Below are 16,792 nucleotides of genomic sequence, written 5' to 3'. Positions count from 1 at the left end.
GAAGGAAGGAAGGAAGGAAGGAAGGAAGGAAGAGAGAAGAAAACAGTTTAGCTCTTACTACCAGAGGAAGCTTTAAATTCTAGGAAGAACTACAAGGAGGGAACTGGAGTGTACAATATCCATACATAAATCCATAAGGAAAATCTGAGGGGGAAAAGGAATATTTTCAGTTTCCACTTCTAGGAGACACAGTCATTAGTAGCATGATTCTTATATTTTACTGTCAACGCAAGGCCCTAACAGTGATAAATCCTGCACTTATACAGTAAGTCTATGTTAAATGAGTGAAGACATCAGCACATATTTGAAGTCATAGTTTTTAGAAGGGAGTTCAGATCATGGCAAAGATTAGACTGAAAAAAAGTATAACTGTAATGAGCAGGAAGAATGACTCAACAACACTATTCATTTATTCATAATCATTTTTGATAAAATTTAAGCCTTTTAAATGAAAAAAATCAGGTGATATTATCAATTTGTTAGATCCAATGCACTTGGTCAAAGTTATAAGAAAAGCCTCATATATATACATACATACATATATATATATATATATATATATATATATATATATGTCTAAGAATGAATAATGAGCTAGTGACAGAGATGATATATCATAGTGTTTGCTTACATGACTTAAATACTATTTTTATTAGTTTACTTAGAATTTTGAGGTCTAAAGTAGGTTGTCAAGAAATGCAATTCTCTGGATATGATCAAATGGTAGAAATCAATGAAAATACTACAAAGTATTACATTTTATTAGTAGAGAAATGTGAACAGAGAGTAGTTGATATGTTGTTTTTGATTTCAAAAAACAGAACATGAACTAAGAATATATATATATATATATATATAAAAACATATATATCTTTAGATGTATATATATGTATATATGTGTATATATGTGTATATATGTATATATGTGTGTATATATGCATATATGTATATATATGAAAATATTTTCAGTAATATATTAATTGGTCAGCCAGTAATTCAGTATTAAAATTAATAACAAAACGCTTAGCTAATAAATATTGACTTCATTTTTCTAAACATAAAAAGAATAGTAGTAACTTTAATTTTTAATGTAGTAAGTTATTAATCCAGCTAATGTAAAACTTATTTTTGTTATTAAATAATATAGTGAACAGTTATAAAATAAGAAGAAAATTGAGTTGATAAAATAATTTTTTAAAAAACTTGAAAAAGAATCAAGATTTGTATAGCTAGTATTTTGAAATAAAATGCAACTACCATTTATCAGTGTTTACCATTGCTCTGAAAAAAAGCAATTTAGTGTCTTTAAGTTTCGTATTGTTTATTTCCTGGACATGATGGTAAATCTGGACATGATGGTAAAGCATTTGAGAAGCACTTTTGGGTTTTTATCTCTATTTTCTTAAAGTCAATGTCTTCTATTTGTTTTGTAAATCTTACTGGCAGGTGTCTGGAAATTTAAATTATTGACCACAAGAGGGAGAACTCTTAATTTTCCACTAAATCTGTTAATGCAATATGTAATAATCAAGAAATATTTTGCTGTCTGAACTTGTCAATAGACTGCCATATTTTTACTTATTGGATGAAAGTTTGCTTTGGCTAGGAGTATGTTTATGTTATTTGAAATGGATGTGTATTTTAAACTTATTGAAATGTATATGGCACTTGAGAGGACCCTTTCCTCATGTCAATAGATAGACTTGCTCCTGGTATCACAGAGGCCTGCCTAGCTCCTCTGGGCCTTCTATTCCTTGCTGCTTCCTTGCTGCCAATGAGGTTCCATCTTTTTCAATCCATAAAACTACCAAGGTCTCCTAAGACGTCCATATGTCACCAGACCACTAAGCTAGGCTCTTCTGGGACTGCTCCTTTGTAACATGTAGGCTGAATACTTCCCCCATGATCTCCGTTCTCTGAGACAACGGAAAAGCATTTGTTCACTATATCATTAATGCTTTCTACATCCTGTGGGATCACATTACCAAGTGTGGTCATAATGCCTCACTCCACTAGAACATTCCTGCTCCAAATGGGCTCACTCCGACCAATAAGCTCCCTGTTTCCCTAGAATCTCACTTTCCAAGTCTCTCAGGTAGACTCAGTCCCTCATGAACTGATAGGCTTTCTATAGATACACCCAGTTTAACAAAATCTTCCCACTGCTGCTGGTTGACCAAGCTTATTCAAAATAGGGCAATGAATTTGGAGGTCCACACCAGGTGACAGCAGAGGAGAGGCCCAGCAAGCTGTATGCTGACCCTTAAATAGTTTCTGTTCACTCACATAGTAGGTTCTTGAGTTCTCAGTACAAATTCAATACAAGAAAGTATCTCAACCCTATTGCAACCTAAACCTACCCATTGCTCCCCCTACACTGGATGAAAAGAGGTAACTTAAGCAAAAATAAGGATATTACTGACAAACAACCTCAAATGTTCAAGCCCCAGCTCAGAAACAAAGTAACAAAGAAATAATGCAACAATTGTCAACCAGAATGATGTGCCCATAGATTATCTGCTAAAATAAAAACTTTGATAATAAAAAAAAAAGGTTAAGGAAATTTACATCTGCAAAGCAAGATCTACAGAGGATACCAGAACAAATACTTCAGGCTGAAAAGAAGTAAAGACACAGTCAAGAAGTCACATGGATAAATAATTCCAGGACAGGAACTCAAAAGACGTATGGAAATCTAGTGCATTGAAAACTACCTGAAATAGATAAGGATGATCTCAATGAAGTCTTTAAATAAATAGGGAGTCAGAGTCCCTGATGGTAATGCCTTGACCAAATGAAATTTTTAGTGCCTGAACTGGTTTACATGCCGAAGGGGATCCCATGAAAATCGTCAAATACGGCAGGTAGTTGGCAATACAATAGGTTTCTCTCTACAAGATGACAGCAAGATTGCATTGCTGAAGACAACACCCTCAAACTCATGAACTTGGGGAGGTCAAGCTGGTTCCTACATAGAACCCTTACATTCTAGTGCCTTTAATATGGAAAGGTACTTACTCTGCAGGTTAACAAAACAACCACTGACTCAACCATGAAACGTTGATCTAAAATGCTGAAAAATATGTTAAGGCAATGAAGAAGGATGACATTGCCTAATTTGACTTAAGGACCACTCCATGAGACTGAATGCATGCCCAACACTGCTTGGCTGACCAAGAACTAGAAACTAGACAGCCCAGAGACCTATGCAAAAACCAATTACTATGACTCTTTAAAAGTAGTGATAAAAGAATTCTTAATACTATTCTTCTATACTTATGAATCAGTGCCTAGTTCAGTTATCATCAGAGAAGCTTTCTCCTGCAGAAGACAGGAACAAGTACAGAGACCGACACCTAGACATTACACATACACACACACAAAGAGAGAGAGAGAGAGAGAGAGAGAGAGAGAGAGAGAGAGAGAGAGAGAGAGAGAGNGAGAGAGAGAGAGGAGGGAGGGAGAGAGAGAGAAAGAGAGAGGGGAGAGAGAGAGGGGAGAGAGAGAAAGAGAGAGAAAGAGAGAGAAAGAGAGAGAGACAGAGACAGAGAGACAGAGAGTCAGAGACCTTGGAACACTTAGTGCTAAATGGTATGTTTCCATCAAATCCTCCCCTCAGAGATCAGGGAACACTGTGGACAAGGAAATAGAGAGTGTGAGAGCTAGAGGAGGTGGAAGACATCGGAAAACAAGGCCTTCTAAATCAACTGAGCAAAGCTCATATTAATTCAGAGACTGAAATAGCAGCATGCACAAGTCCTACAAGGGTTTTCATCTAGTTCTCTGTGTATATATTACAGCTTTCCACTTAGCATATTTATGGGACTTCTTAGTACAGGAACAAATGGGTCTCTGATTCTGTGCCTTCTCTTGGGACTCTTTACACTCTGTTGGTTTGCCTTGTCCAACTTCTATGTGACAGACTTTATTGATATTATTATTTGCTGTGTTTTGTTGTTATCCTTTAGAATCCCATACTTTTAAACAAGAGACAGAAATGGAGTGGATTGGGATGAAAAGGGAAGTAAGGAAGTACAAGGAAGAGAAACTGTAGTCCATGTCCAAATGTATAAGAAAAGAATCTATTTTCAATAACAGGGAAAAATAAAAACAACAACAACAAACAAACAAAACTGACAGGTAGATAGAGAGACAAAGAAAAAAAGACCTATATTTATCAGGATCATCATTTTGTTTTCTTAAACCATCGTAAAATTCAGCAACTCTCCCATAGTTCCCTGGCTTTTTAATTGGAGAACAATATTTGAATGGCATGATCCGAATACTAGTTGATATTGAGGTATACATACAACCTTGTATGGATAATTAGATTGAAAATAGCTATAAGTTCATTTTTCATTTAAATGTATACATAAATGTATTCATGTATATATTTAAAATAAATTGATAAAGAGTATTCCACATAGAGTTAAGAAATAAGTAGGCATACTTACTGTATTATCTGAGAAAATAGACTTCTAGTCATAACTAGTTAGAAAAAAAAGGATACTCACTTCATTTTCATTAAAGGAATATCCCCCCAAAAGAACACTAAACTTCTGCATATTTACTTACCAACAGGGGTACTTAACTTTATTTTAAAAACAAAACAAAGAAAACAAAGCTTTGGATCTAAAACCACAGATTAATGGCTACACAGTGATTGTGGGTGTCTTTAATTACCTATCTGGACTAGTACACAGATTCTCTGTACAAACTCTAAACAGAGAGCCATTGTAGATATACATCATAATTCAAATAAATCTAACAGACACCTACATCTACACAACATTGTAGCTAAGCCCTGAAAAATACACATTTTTCTTAGTAGTTCATAAAAAATTCATCCAAATCAACCACATATGACAAAAAGAAATTCTCTACAAATATAAAAAATTAAAGTAACATCCTGTGTTCTATCAGACTGCCCAGAATAAAGGCTAGATTCCAACCTCATTGGAAACTGTGGAAACTGTATAAAGTCATGAAGTCATATTACTGAATAATAGCTAGGTCAAGGAAGAAATCAAGAAATAAATACAAATTTTCTTGGAATGACTGAATAGAAAGTACAATGTGACAGAATCTATGTGACACCAAGGCAGTCTTAAGAAATTTATTGTGTTTAGTGCCTAAAATCAAAGAAATTCAGGGATTTATGGTCTTGTCCCCTTCCTGGCTCCTGTTCTATGCCTGGCTGAACATGTGTTCTTTCTCCCTTCTGCTCTGGTGCCATCTTCAATGCTTCCCAATGTTGTAGACATCCTCTCTGAAATGGTAAGCCAGAATAAACTTTCTTCCATTGGAAATTCTTTTAGAAATCTCAAGTTAATAAATTAATCATGAACCTTAAGACATTTTAGAAACAAAAAGCAATACCTACCAATAGTAGACAACAAGTGATAATCAAATTCATGTTTGAAATGATTGAAGCAAAAATAAATTAAAATATAAAGCATCAATGAAATGCAGATTAATTCTTTGAAAAGACTAAGAAGATTTATACAACTTCAACCAAACTAACTGAAAAAGGTGGTGGGGGAAATCAATAAAATCAAAATTGAAAGAAACATTAGACAATGAAGAAATTCAGAGAATAATAAAGAAATAATTTAAATATTTTATTTCACTAGATTGGGAATATTAATAAAAAAAACTACAGTTGAATTTCTGGATTCATATGGCTTACCAAAGCTAAGTTAATACAAAATAAACAATTTAAACCTATGCATGACATCCAATGAGACTAAGTAAACATTTCCAAGTTAAACAAAGTTCAAGGCCAGAAGGATTCAGCACAGAATCGTACCAGCTCTTCAAAGCACCAATAATCTTTAAATTATTTCATAAAATAAAAAAGGAAAAACTTTCAGATTCTTTTCAGAAAACCCACATTACCCCAGTATCCAAACCAAATATACACCAGAACAAGAAAAAGAATTATACGGCAAATGCCCTGATTAAAATAGATATGAATCTCTTAATAAAATGCTTACAAACTGAGTTTTGAAACTTTTCTAAGTGATCATTCACAATGATTAAGTTTGACTCATCCTAGAGATTCAAAGATGACTCAGTATATGCAGATTAGTTAGTGTAATCGCCTTATAATAAACATACACAAATATAGAAACCACATGATGATATCCTTATATACAGAAAAGGCCATTGAAATAAAATCAATATCTATTCATGTTAAAAGTCTTGGGTAACCTAGGGGTGCAAAGAACATATCTCAGTACTATAAATGTAATACACAAACTCCACAGTCAAGATGACACTAAATACAGAAAAATAATTTGCACCAGAATTAGAAGCAAGATAAAGACATCCACTCTCTCCTCTTCTCTGTAATAAAACTCTTGCATAATGTGTTTAGTAATAGTGGATAAAATAAAGACAAGAAAGCTAAATAGGGGCTAATACCCAATATATATAAAGAACTCAAGAAGTTGGACTCCAGAGAACCAAACAACCCTATGAAAAATGGGGTACAGAGCTGTCTTAGTCAGGGTTTCTATTCCTGCACAAACATCATGAATAAGAAGCAAGTCGGGGAGGAAAGGGTTTATTCAGCTTACAAGTCCATACTGCTGTTTATCACAAAAGAAGTCAAGACTGGAACTCAAACAGGTCAGGAAGCAGGAGCTGATGCAGAGGCCATGGAGGGATGTTCTTTCCTGGCTTGCTTCCCCTGGCTTGCTCAGCCTGCTCTCTTATAGAACTCAAGACCCAGAGATGGTCCCACCCACAAGGGGCCTTTCCCCCTTGATCACTAATTGAGAAAGTGCCTTACAGTTGGATCTCATGGAGGCATTTCCTCAACTGAAGCTCCTTTCTCTGTGATAACTCCAGTTGTGTCAAGTTGACACAAAACTAGCCAGTACAAGAGCTAAACAAAGAATTCTCAGCTGAGGAATATCGAATGGCCGAGAAGCACCTGAAAAAATGTTCAACATCCTTAATCATCAGGGAAATGCAAGTCAAAACAACCCTGAGATTCTGCCTCATACTAGTCAGAATGGCTAAGATTAAAAACTCAGAGGACAGCAGATGCTGGTGAGGTTGTGGAGAAAGAGGAACACTCCTCCATTGCTGGTGGGATTGCAAGCTGGTACCACCACTCTGGAAATCAGTCTGGCGGTTCCTAAGAAAACTGGACCTAGTTCTACTAGAAGATCCAGTAATACCATTCCTGGTATACCCAGAAGATGTTCCAACATGTAAAAATGGCACATGCTCCACTATGTTCATAGCAGCCTTATTTATAATAGCCAGAAGTTAGAAAGAACCTAGATGTCCCTCAACAGATTAATGGATACAGAAAACGTGGTACATTTACACAATGGAGTACTATTCATCTATTAAATACAATGAGTTCATGGAATTCTTAGACAAATGGATGGATCTGGAGGATATCATCCTAAGTGAGGTAACCCAATCACAAAAGAACACACATGGAATGGGGAACAAAATACCCATGGAAGGAATTACAGAGACAAAGTTCAGATCAGATACTGAAGGAATGACAATACAGAGACTGCCTCATTTGGGGATCTATCCCATAAACAACCACCAAACCCAGACACGATGGCAGATACCAACAAGAGCCTGTTGACAGGAGCCTGATATAGCTATCTCCTGAGGGGCTCTGCCAGTGCCTGGCAAATACAGAAGTGGATGCTTACAATCATCCATTGGATGCAGCACAAGGTCCCCAATAGAGGAGCTAGAGAAAGTACCCAAGGAGCTGAAGGGATTTGAAGCACTATAGGAGAAACATCAATATGAACTAACCAGTACCCCAAGAGTTCCTTGGAACTAAACCACCAATCAAAGAAAACACATTGTGGCTCTAGCTGTATATGTAGTAGAGGATGATCTAGTCGGTCATCAATGGGAGGAGAAGCCCTAGGTCCTGTGAAGGATCTATTCCCCACTATAGGGGAATGCCAGAACCAGGAATGGGAGTGGATGGGGATGGGTGGGAGGATTTTCAAAGGGGAAACCAGGAGAGGGGATAACATTTGAAATGTAATAAAAGAAAATATCTAATAAAAATAGTATTTGTTGACTGAATGAAATGCTATAAAATAATGTGAAATAATTTCTCCTTAACTTGTTACATATGCAAAATATATTTATCTTGAGATGTAAAAAAACCTCAAACTTCCTTTTCTGCAGATAAAAATGATTCTAAACATAAAAAGTCTATAAAGACTCTACCAGAAGACTGCTAGAGCTGATAAACACATTCAGCAAGTTTCAGCATATAAAATTACTACACAATGATGTACCAAAGAGCAAACACACTGATGAAGATGTCAGTGAAACAATACCACACACAATTGTGCCTTAAAAATTGGAAGTAAAAGACTTATACAATGACAATTTTAGGAACTGAGGATGGGACCAGAATGTGGAAGGACTTCCTGTGTACATGGATTGGTAGCAATAAGTTTGAGAAATGGCCATCCTACTTAAAGCAGTCCATAGATTCTGTGCAACACCCACTATACTTCCAATGCAATTCTTCAGAGAAACAAAAAAATCTCAAATTTTATATGAAAGCAGGAAAGATCAAATAATTTCCTAACAATTTAACATTGTCAGAGATTCTACCACCCTCAATTTTCAATTATACTATAGAGTAACAGAAGTAAACCGAAACATTTAAATGATATAGAATTCAGAACCCAAATGTCTGTCCATATTCCTATCCTTACTTGATTATTGACATGTAATTCTAAAATACACATTAGAGAAATGTCAGAATCTTCAACCAATATTGCTGGTTAAACTGAGCAGCCACATATAAAATGATGAATCTGTACGCTTATCTTGCCCCTCCTTAAAACTCAACTTCAAATGGATTAAGGATCTAAATATAGCAACCCTCAATCTTATATAAAAGACAGTATAAAGTACACTCGAATATTTAGGCAGTTAAAGACCTTTCAAAATGAGACCAATTGAGTATATATTCTTTGTAATCAAAACTTAGATATATCTGAAATATTTATATTCACTTTAATTATAAACTTTCTTTATTCATGTGACATAAGATTTATAAACTGTTTTAGCAATGACATTGTTGAGATGAGGAAAATGAATCCTTCTAAGTAACTACTATAACAAGAGAATTTCATTTGAATAAATTCATTATTATCTGCTCACTAGAATGAATAAATAATTGAGCTATGTATTTGTTTTTTCTTTTATAAAATACAAATTTTACTTTCATACAATATATTCTGATTTTATGAATCATTAAAATTTACAGTGAGCTAAGTAACTGAGCAATATTTTCACATGTCTGTAACTTTCTCTAATAGTTGATTATGTGATTGTTAATGATTTTCATTAATCTAGTGGATTAGTTTTCAATTAGTATTTCTTATATCAGGACATGATATAGACTAAGAAATTATACAAGGTAGGTAATGTGATGGAGACACAGTTGCCACTGTTGGGGTATCCAGTCAACTGTAGTGATTGGATGCCTAGTAAGTGTTTACTTTGTGACATCTAGTAATGTACATAAACGAATGACTAGTAACTGATGAAAATTATTTGTCTACATACATATCATAATTCATAATCGTTTCAGGTCTGTAATTTGAGCAGGATTCCTGGGAGTAGTACATCGCTATCCTATACAGTGTCAACTAATCTTCCTTGTCATCAGAGAAACAGGAACCACCAAGTCTTACTCAGCATCCAGCGATTGGTGCTTCCTGTCAGCTGGTCGCTTGCTGAGAATGCCATCTGGAAACTGCTTTAAGTATTCACAGCATAGTGCCTGGATTCTAAGGGCTCAGGTTCAAATGAACAAAGCCAGGCACTTGGCATTTCAATTTAGCCTTGGAGATGCACAGCATCATTATTGTCGTACTCTGCTGGCTAAAGCAGTCAGAAAAAGCTGTGCAATTTGAAGCACAAAGCCTGCCACATAAAAAAGGAATAGAAGAAATCTGAAGGTAACACTACAAGAGGAGCATGTTGGGTTAGAAGCATTAGACTAGGCTTTTTAAAAAAATAATGCTTTGTGTCCTGATTTTAAGTATATAGTAATGTTTAATTTTTAGCCATAAGTTTTTCACTTCTGGCCAACTTAGCTAACTTTAGAAAGTGCTTTTTGCAAGCATATTCACCCGGCCAATAAGATGCTATCTGACAGCACATACACACACACTGTTCACTTCTTATAATATTGATAACAAATAATCACTTAAGAATACATTTTTTAAAGTGGGTAAGCACAATGCCTCGCATGAACACTGCACCATTTCTACTGCCTGACAGATGTCTGTCACAAAGATGAGTGCCTGACAGATGTCTGTCACAAAGATGTCACAAAGATGAGTGCTTGGATAATTCCTGTTGCTTGATTACGCTTTCTAGTTATTTCACAAAACCCTTGTGTTGTTCAGCTTCATAACAAGTTCAGTGTTACTGATGAGACAGGCCAGAACATGGTACCCAGGGCTGTGTTCAGAAGTTTAGCTTCATTTTCTTTGATGTAGCAATTGTGAATTAATAGTTTATTCACTTAGGTTCTGGAAGCTCTACCTCTTCTTACTCTACCATTTACATGGTAACATATCTTACTATGTATTATACTCTATTACTTTTATATAGCATGCTTGATTGTAACTTTAGGTTGCAAGTTTCTTAAGGGTCTAAGTGTTAGAAATGATCCACCCTCAAACACCTTTCTGCAGCCATGTGATAAAGACTGCTTGTTAACTGTCGTGAGAATGCATGAGAAAGTAGTGCTTAAATGGTGTTAATTCCCTTCCATCTATGCTTTAAATTATCCCATGAAAATGATTGAACTTACAAATTTATTAAACCCGTTTACTTTAGAAAATGAATTGAGCTTCATACTACAACAAGCAGATGTATTCCTATGCTTAGCTCTAATATTAAAATTCTACATGTGTGCTTATTTTAATGTTCTGTTCTCTTATTTAAGAGTAAGTTTATATATTTCCTTTGTTTCTAAAATAGTACAAAAACTTGTGAGACAGACCCAAATCAACTCTCCCCATCCTAGAAACGGGAAGGAGCTGGCCACACAATATCAGAATCCAGGGTAACGTGTATGGGTCTGTTATACATGCTCAAGAAAGACGCTGGGTCCATGAATTCTTCAGCTTTGCATAAATACTTGATAGTTTGTTCTGGGAGAATGAGTTCAGGGGCAAGTTGGTGTAAGTTGTCACCTGGACCTTTCGCGCCCAATTTCACTGTCTTGTAAAGTTGGAGTGCCAGTTTGTGAGTCATGGTGAGGAATTCTGTGGTGACTTCCGCTATAGATGGAGACTGCGTGTCGTCATCTAGGTACAAAACGGGGACTTTGATTGCAGAGATATGCCACTGCATGAACAGCCTCGTGGGGATGTTATGAGAAGCAACGATGATTTTCATGTTTTGGATCATAAATTCTGTTTCACTCTTTTCGTGGGCAACATAATCTAGAAGAATCCGGAAGAGTGTGCCATTGGAACTCTCAAGGATGTGCAGAAAAGTGCTTGGGTATATGAGCATGAGTCCTGTCACTGATTCGCCTAAATGATGTTTCAGAATGGACTGAAACAGTTGCTCATAGTATTCAGAAATGTCCTTTTTCTCTGTGTTGACTTGTATGTAGCCCACTAGAAACATCCTGTGAAGGAGGAATTTCTTTAGCTGTAGCCTGTGCTTCTCTTCCTGAAGGTGCAGGTAATTGGTACGAGGTACCTTGGGCATAAGCAGAGGATCCACTTGAAATTGCTTTTTGCTGCTCCTCCGATTATGGACCATGAAAGACATGATGAATCTTATTTCTTTTTAGATGATTACAAGTCTCACTGGTAGTGAATTCTTATTTTTATTTCTTATGATCAAAAACAAAACAATACAAAACAAAAGAAACAAACAAAAAAAAGGAGTTAACAGTTTGTCAGATGTTAGTGAATAACAAATTCCCACTCTGTGCTGTGAACAATGTCATAGACATGGAAGTGGATGTGGAACAAATGCAGCCATTGCTTCTGAGTTCACAAGGAAAAAACTATCATGCTTTAGTAAAAGCCCTCTCTGGGTAACCGTGATTACAGATTATACTCCAGGCTTTTTAATGTTGTTTCTAGGGCAGGTGGTTTATCTAATATTTAACATAAATTTAACTGGTCTGTAAAGATAAAAATAAATCAGGTGTAATAAAGGCTATCATTAGTTTTTACTCCCAATACTAAAATTTAATAGTTTAGCTTTAAAAATAATAATATACTTTGGGGGTTAATTGATTGGCCTATCCTTTTATCAATACATTTCTTCTTTGTTGCTGTCTTACTAAGGTTTCAGCAAATCAAACTGCTGCACAGATTTAATCTGATGTTCCAGCCCCACTCCCAGGGCCCCTTAACTTTCTTCACATGTCAGGTACATTTACCTGTCTTTGAGGTCTGAGGTCCTCTTGGCTTGACCTCTGCCATGCTTCCAACTGCCAGTGCCCTGTCCCTTCAACTGTCCTCTCCAGAGTTCTATTGCCATAGTCATGAAAGGGGATAGAATATTCCTGGCACCAAAGAGCCACAATGGATCTTGTCCTAGGTCTGATTTTATGAGATTATCACAACAAAAACCTCAACAGTGCTATGGTTTGTGGGAGAAATGGGAGTTTCTTTTCCAGAATGCTTTTTGGTCTTTTGAATTTTGTTTTCCATTTGATTTTGCCACACACCTTTGTATATCAGACAAGTAGCAGATCTGGGAACTTTCTCTTATATCTCCGGAAATTAAACCTATCATGGTACATCTTGTTCCGATAGTTCACTTAAACACTAGTTACAAACTTTAGAAACACCTATCTGAATTTCTGTAATAATGCATCTGTTATAAAAATAATGTTTTATGATACTATTTGGGCTACTTAATGTGAGTTTAAGTTAATTTTTAGATTTCAAAATAAAATTACCTTTTAATATATTCACATGATATCTAAACAATAATTATAATATGACAGGAAAAAATATTTAATAAAAATATGAACCTCAGAGAACATTTTTCTCCTGAGATTTTCATTATTCAACTAATGATCTGATTTTAATGACTTGCAGTGATAAATTATTCCAGAAAGTGAAGGCTGAGAGGTAATTTAATAAATCTTTAATTGTGTGATACATAACAACCGACCATAATTCCTTAGTCATTGTGATCCAGCTCCTCTTGCAGTGAAGCCCCCTCCAAGGTCTCAGTCAGTGTCTTGTCTAGGGGTTGTGACCTTGTCCATTCTCCATTATACTTTGTGAAATAGAATAGCTTTGAAGACAGCCTCCCACAGCCCTCTATCCTCCTCTTAAGTCTGTCTCTTCCCATATTTTTCCCCAATATCTATCTGTGGCCTAGTGGAATTCTTTTGGCATCCAGCTCTGGATGGTGCTGAAGCTCTGTTGTCATAGAGACCTCACACCCTGCTTCCTCCTCCCAGTTGGCTCAGTGGCCTCTGGATTCGCTTTTATGAGGACCATAAAGCTGCACAATCTTGCTTCTCCTCTCAAGTGCATGATTGGTGAGGGGCATTGGTCCCACTGAACTCATCTACTGATGGGGAAACTTACTCCAGAGCTTCAAGATGGTACAGCCAGTTGGCTGACACTGGCCAAGAAAAACTGAGCCCATTTAAATATCTACTCTTGACAAACCACTCTTAAGTCATTTCCTCAGGCCACTTACAACTCTTCTTTCTATAGATGTTAAATTTACACTCTGAAATTTAGATACCAAGATTATAAATATTATTTTTATTGAGGTCTTTTCATTTGCACAGACTCTCATTTGCATTAGAGCCAAATGGTTAGACCCCTGGAAACATACATAGAAATTAATATTATGCAGACTGAACGGGTTATATTTAAGATATATGTATATATGTATACAAATATATGCATCCAGTAACAATAGTGGGGAAAAAAAGGACATGAATTTGAAGGGACTCAAGGAGGAGGTATGTGGATGAACTCAGAGGGAGGAAAGGTAAGGACAAAATGTTGCAATACTATTATCGTTTAAAAAATTAAAGTAACTTTAAACAGTTAAAAAGTTCCTTATTATCTGGATTAACTTCTTGTCTCTATTTCTATTTCAAACCATTTTTCTTGCCTTTTTAAATGACTTTAATTTAATTTAAGCATTCATTTAATTCAATTTAAATGTTAATTTCAAATTGTACTTCTTACCTTACTTTAAAAATTCTTATTTAGCCTGGTGTGATGGCCCACACATTTAATCCCAGTACTTGGGAGACTGAGGTAGGCAGTTCTCTGTTTTCAAGGGCAGCTTGATCTACAGAGTGAGTTTCAGGACAGCAAGGGCTACACAGAGAAACCCTGTCTAAAATCCAAAGCAACAATTCTGTATTTCAAAATGCATTTGGAATTCTTGATTTTCACCACCTTCTTCATATTTATTCCAGATATTAATCTCAGATTATAAAATGTAATCCTATAGAGTAATTCATAGGGTTATGTTTATATTTACAATACTTTTACTGAGTCCCTGATGCTATTTGAATACTAGAAGGAGAAGATCTATATTCAATGGCTGAAGAAGTAGCTATAGCATTATTAACAGCTTCGAGTGGTGTGGTGAATGAGACCAGAGAAAACATAGGGATATGTTGCAAAATGGTTTGCTACCTAATGCTGATGATGATCGTGGTCATCAGGAACTTCTAGTGCATTTGCATTGTTACACAAATTTTAAAAAAATACAAAACCCAAAAAGATCAAACAGCTTCATCTGCCTTTTTTTTTTTTTTTTTTTTTTTTTTTTTTTTTTGTTTAGAGCATAATTCACTTCCAAAGTTAGCATCTAAGGACCAGCCTTCAAAGTAGATTAACTGTAGAATTATTATCTGACTTCACATTGTTTTCATTCATGCATGATTTTTTCTGATCATAGTATGTCCCTAAAAGAACAACGGGAAAATAGTATAATCTGCTTATGGGTTTTGAGTGAGATTCTAACTCCCTTAGGTGTTACCACAGACTTGTTGGACTCCACAAATCTGATGGTAAATAATCAAGGGTATTTTTTAATACTTTTTAAATACTTTCTCTCCTGTTTTTGGTTTCTGCCCATGAAGCCTGTTACCCTTCACTGTTTTGGGCAAATTGCTTTGGTAAGAGTTCTTTTTCGGGGCCAGACAAGGCAGTCCTCTGCTGTGTATGTGTCGAGAGTCTCAGACCAATTAGTGTATATGCTGCCTGGTTGGTGACTCAATATCTGAAAAATCTCAGGGGTCCAGGTTAGTTGAGACTGCTGGTCTTCCTATTGAGTTGCCCTCTTCCTCAGCTTCTTCCAGCCTCTCCCCAATTCAAGCACAGGAGTCCCTGGCTTCTGTCCATTGTTTGTGTGTAAGTATATGCTTCTGTCTCAGTCAGCTGCTTGCTGGGCCTCTCAGAGGACAGGCATGCTAGGCTCCTATCCATAAGTACATCAGAGCCTCAGTAATAGTGTCAGGACTTGGAGTCTCCCCTTGAGCTGGATCCCTTGGCCTGTCACTCGACGTCCTTTCCCTCTGTCTCTTCTTCATTTTTGTCCCTGCAGTTCTTTTAGACAGGGACAATTCTGAGTCAGAGTTTTTGACTGTAGAATTGCAACCCCATCCCTCCACTTGATGCCCTATCTTTCTACTAGAGGTGAACTCTACAAGTTCGCTCTCCCTACTGTTGGGCATTTCATCTAAGGTCTCTCCCTTTGAGTCTTGAGAGCCTCTCACGTCCTGGGTCTCTGGTACAATCCAGAGGGTCCACCTGTCATCCAACTCTCGAGGTTGTATATTTCCAGTCATTGTGCTGTGTGCTGGCCCTTGTTTTTGTTTTTGTTTTTTTCCTGTTCCTCTGCCCACCTCTGCCCCCATACCTTGTCTGGCCTCAATATGAGAAGATACACCTTTACCTTGAGAGACTTGAGGCACCAGAGAATGGAGAGGCCTAGCTGGGTGTAGTGGAACGTGGGGTTGTGGGGACATCCTCTTGGAGACTGGGGCAGGGGGGTTGTGAAGGAATGGGACGAGGAACTTTAGAAGGCAGAACAGGAGGGAGCTAATGACTGGACTGTAAAAAAAATAAAGAGAATAATAATAATAATAATAAATTTGTCTTCTGATTAGCATTGCAGTCTAGCAGCTCTTGTGTCTCTCTCCAGTATGTTTCTATATGCCTTTCTCATTTATGCTCCTATGAGAAGGAGTTCAAAGGTGGCCTTTCCCTCCCAATATGTGAATTTTGTTTTCTTTCTAATATAAAGTTAATAGAAAAAAAGGTATTTCATCATTATAAATACATAGATTATGTATTTCGACCAAAGCAGTCATTTTCCAAGCCATCCTAATCTCTTATCAAAACCTAATTGATGTCAGATTTAAAAACATGAATTTTCATTTTTTAATCTTAAAAATTATCTGACTGTATCAGCTTTGCATGGCTCAAAACAATAATTTTACCATCCCAGATATTTTGTTATATGGTTTTATTCTATTTCCCAAACATTCATTTTTAATTGATTTTATTTTACTTCTCAAATATTAGTTAAGTTGCTACCCTGATTTTTAGTCTTATTGCCACATGACTATCTAAAAGTTCAAGTAGTATTTGTCTTCTTTTCTTGCTTTTTGTCAGTCATATTAAGATGTCAGTAAAGCCATCGGACTGAGCATGGGGACCCCAATGGAGGAGTTAGGGGAAGGACTGAAGGAGCTGAAGGGGTTTGCAACCCCATAAAAAGAACAACAATATCAACC

General features: G+C 36.2%; 2 protein-coding genes across 2 annotated transcripts in view; one reads left to right on the top strand and one right to left on the bottom strand.

Moving 5' to 3' along the window:
* Znf804b (zinc finger protein 804B) overlaps positions 1-16,792 on the top strand; it is a 542,692-nt gene that overhangs the window by 28,401 nt on the left and 497,499 nt on the right. The gene's annotated exons all lie outside the window — the stretch shown is intronic.
* Positions 5,103-12,507, bottom strand: Tex47 (testis expressed 47). Its single transcript, XM_021163876.1, has 3 exons — positions 12,440-12,507; positions 11,036-11,881; positions 5,103-5,269 (listed from the first exon to the last, which is right to left on the bottom strand). Exon 2 carries the CDS (start codon positions 11,815-11,817, stop codon positions 11,056-11,058), a length of 762 nt encoding a protein of 253 aa, XP_021019535.1. The 5' UTR covers positions 11,818-11,881; positions 12,440-12,507; the 3' UTR covers positions 5,103-5,269; positions 11,036-11,055.

The sequence above is a fragment of the Mus caroli genome, chromosome 5, assembly GCF_900094665.2.
Source record: "Mus caroli chromosome 5, CAROLI_EIJ_v1.1, whole genome shotgun sequence".
In the NCBI taxonomy this organism is placed as follows: domain Eukaryota; kingdom Metazoa; phylum Chordata; class Mammalia; order Rodentia; family Muridae; genus Mus; species Mus caroli.
The sequence above is the reverse complement of the archived record's forward strand: the minus strand, read 5'-3'. Positions and strand labels throughout refer to the sequence as shown.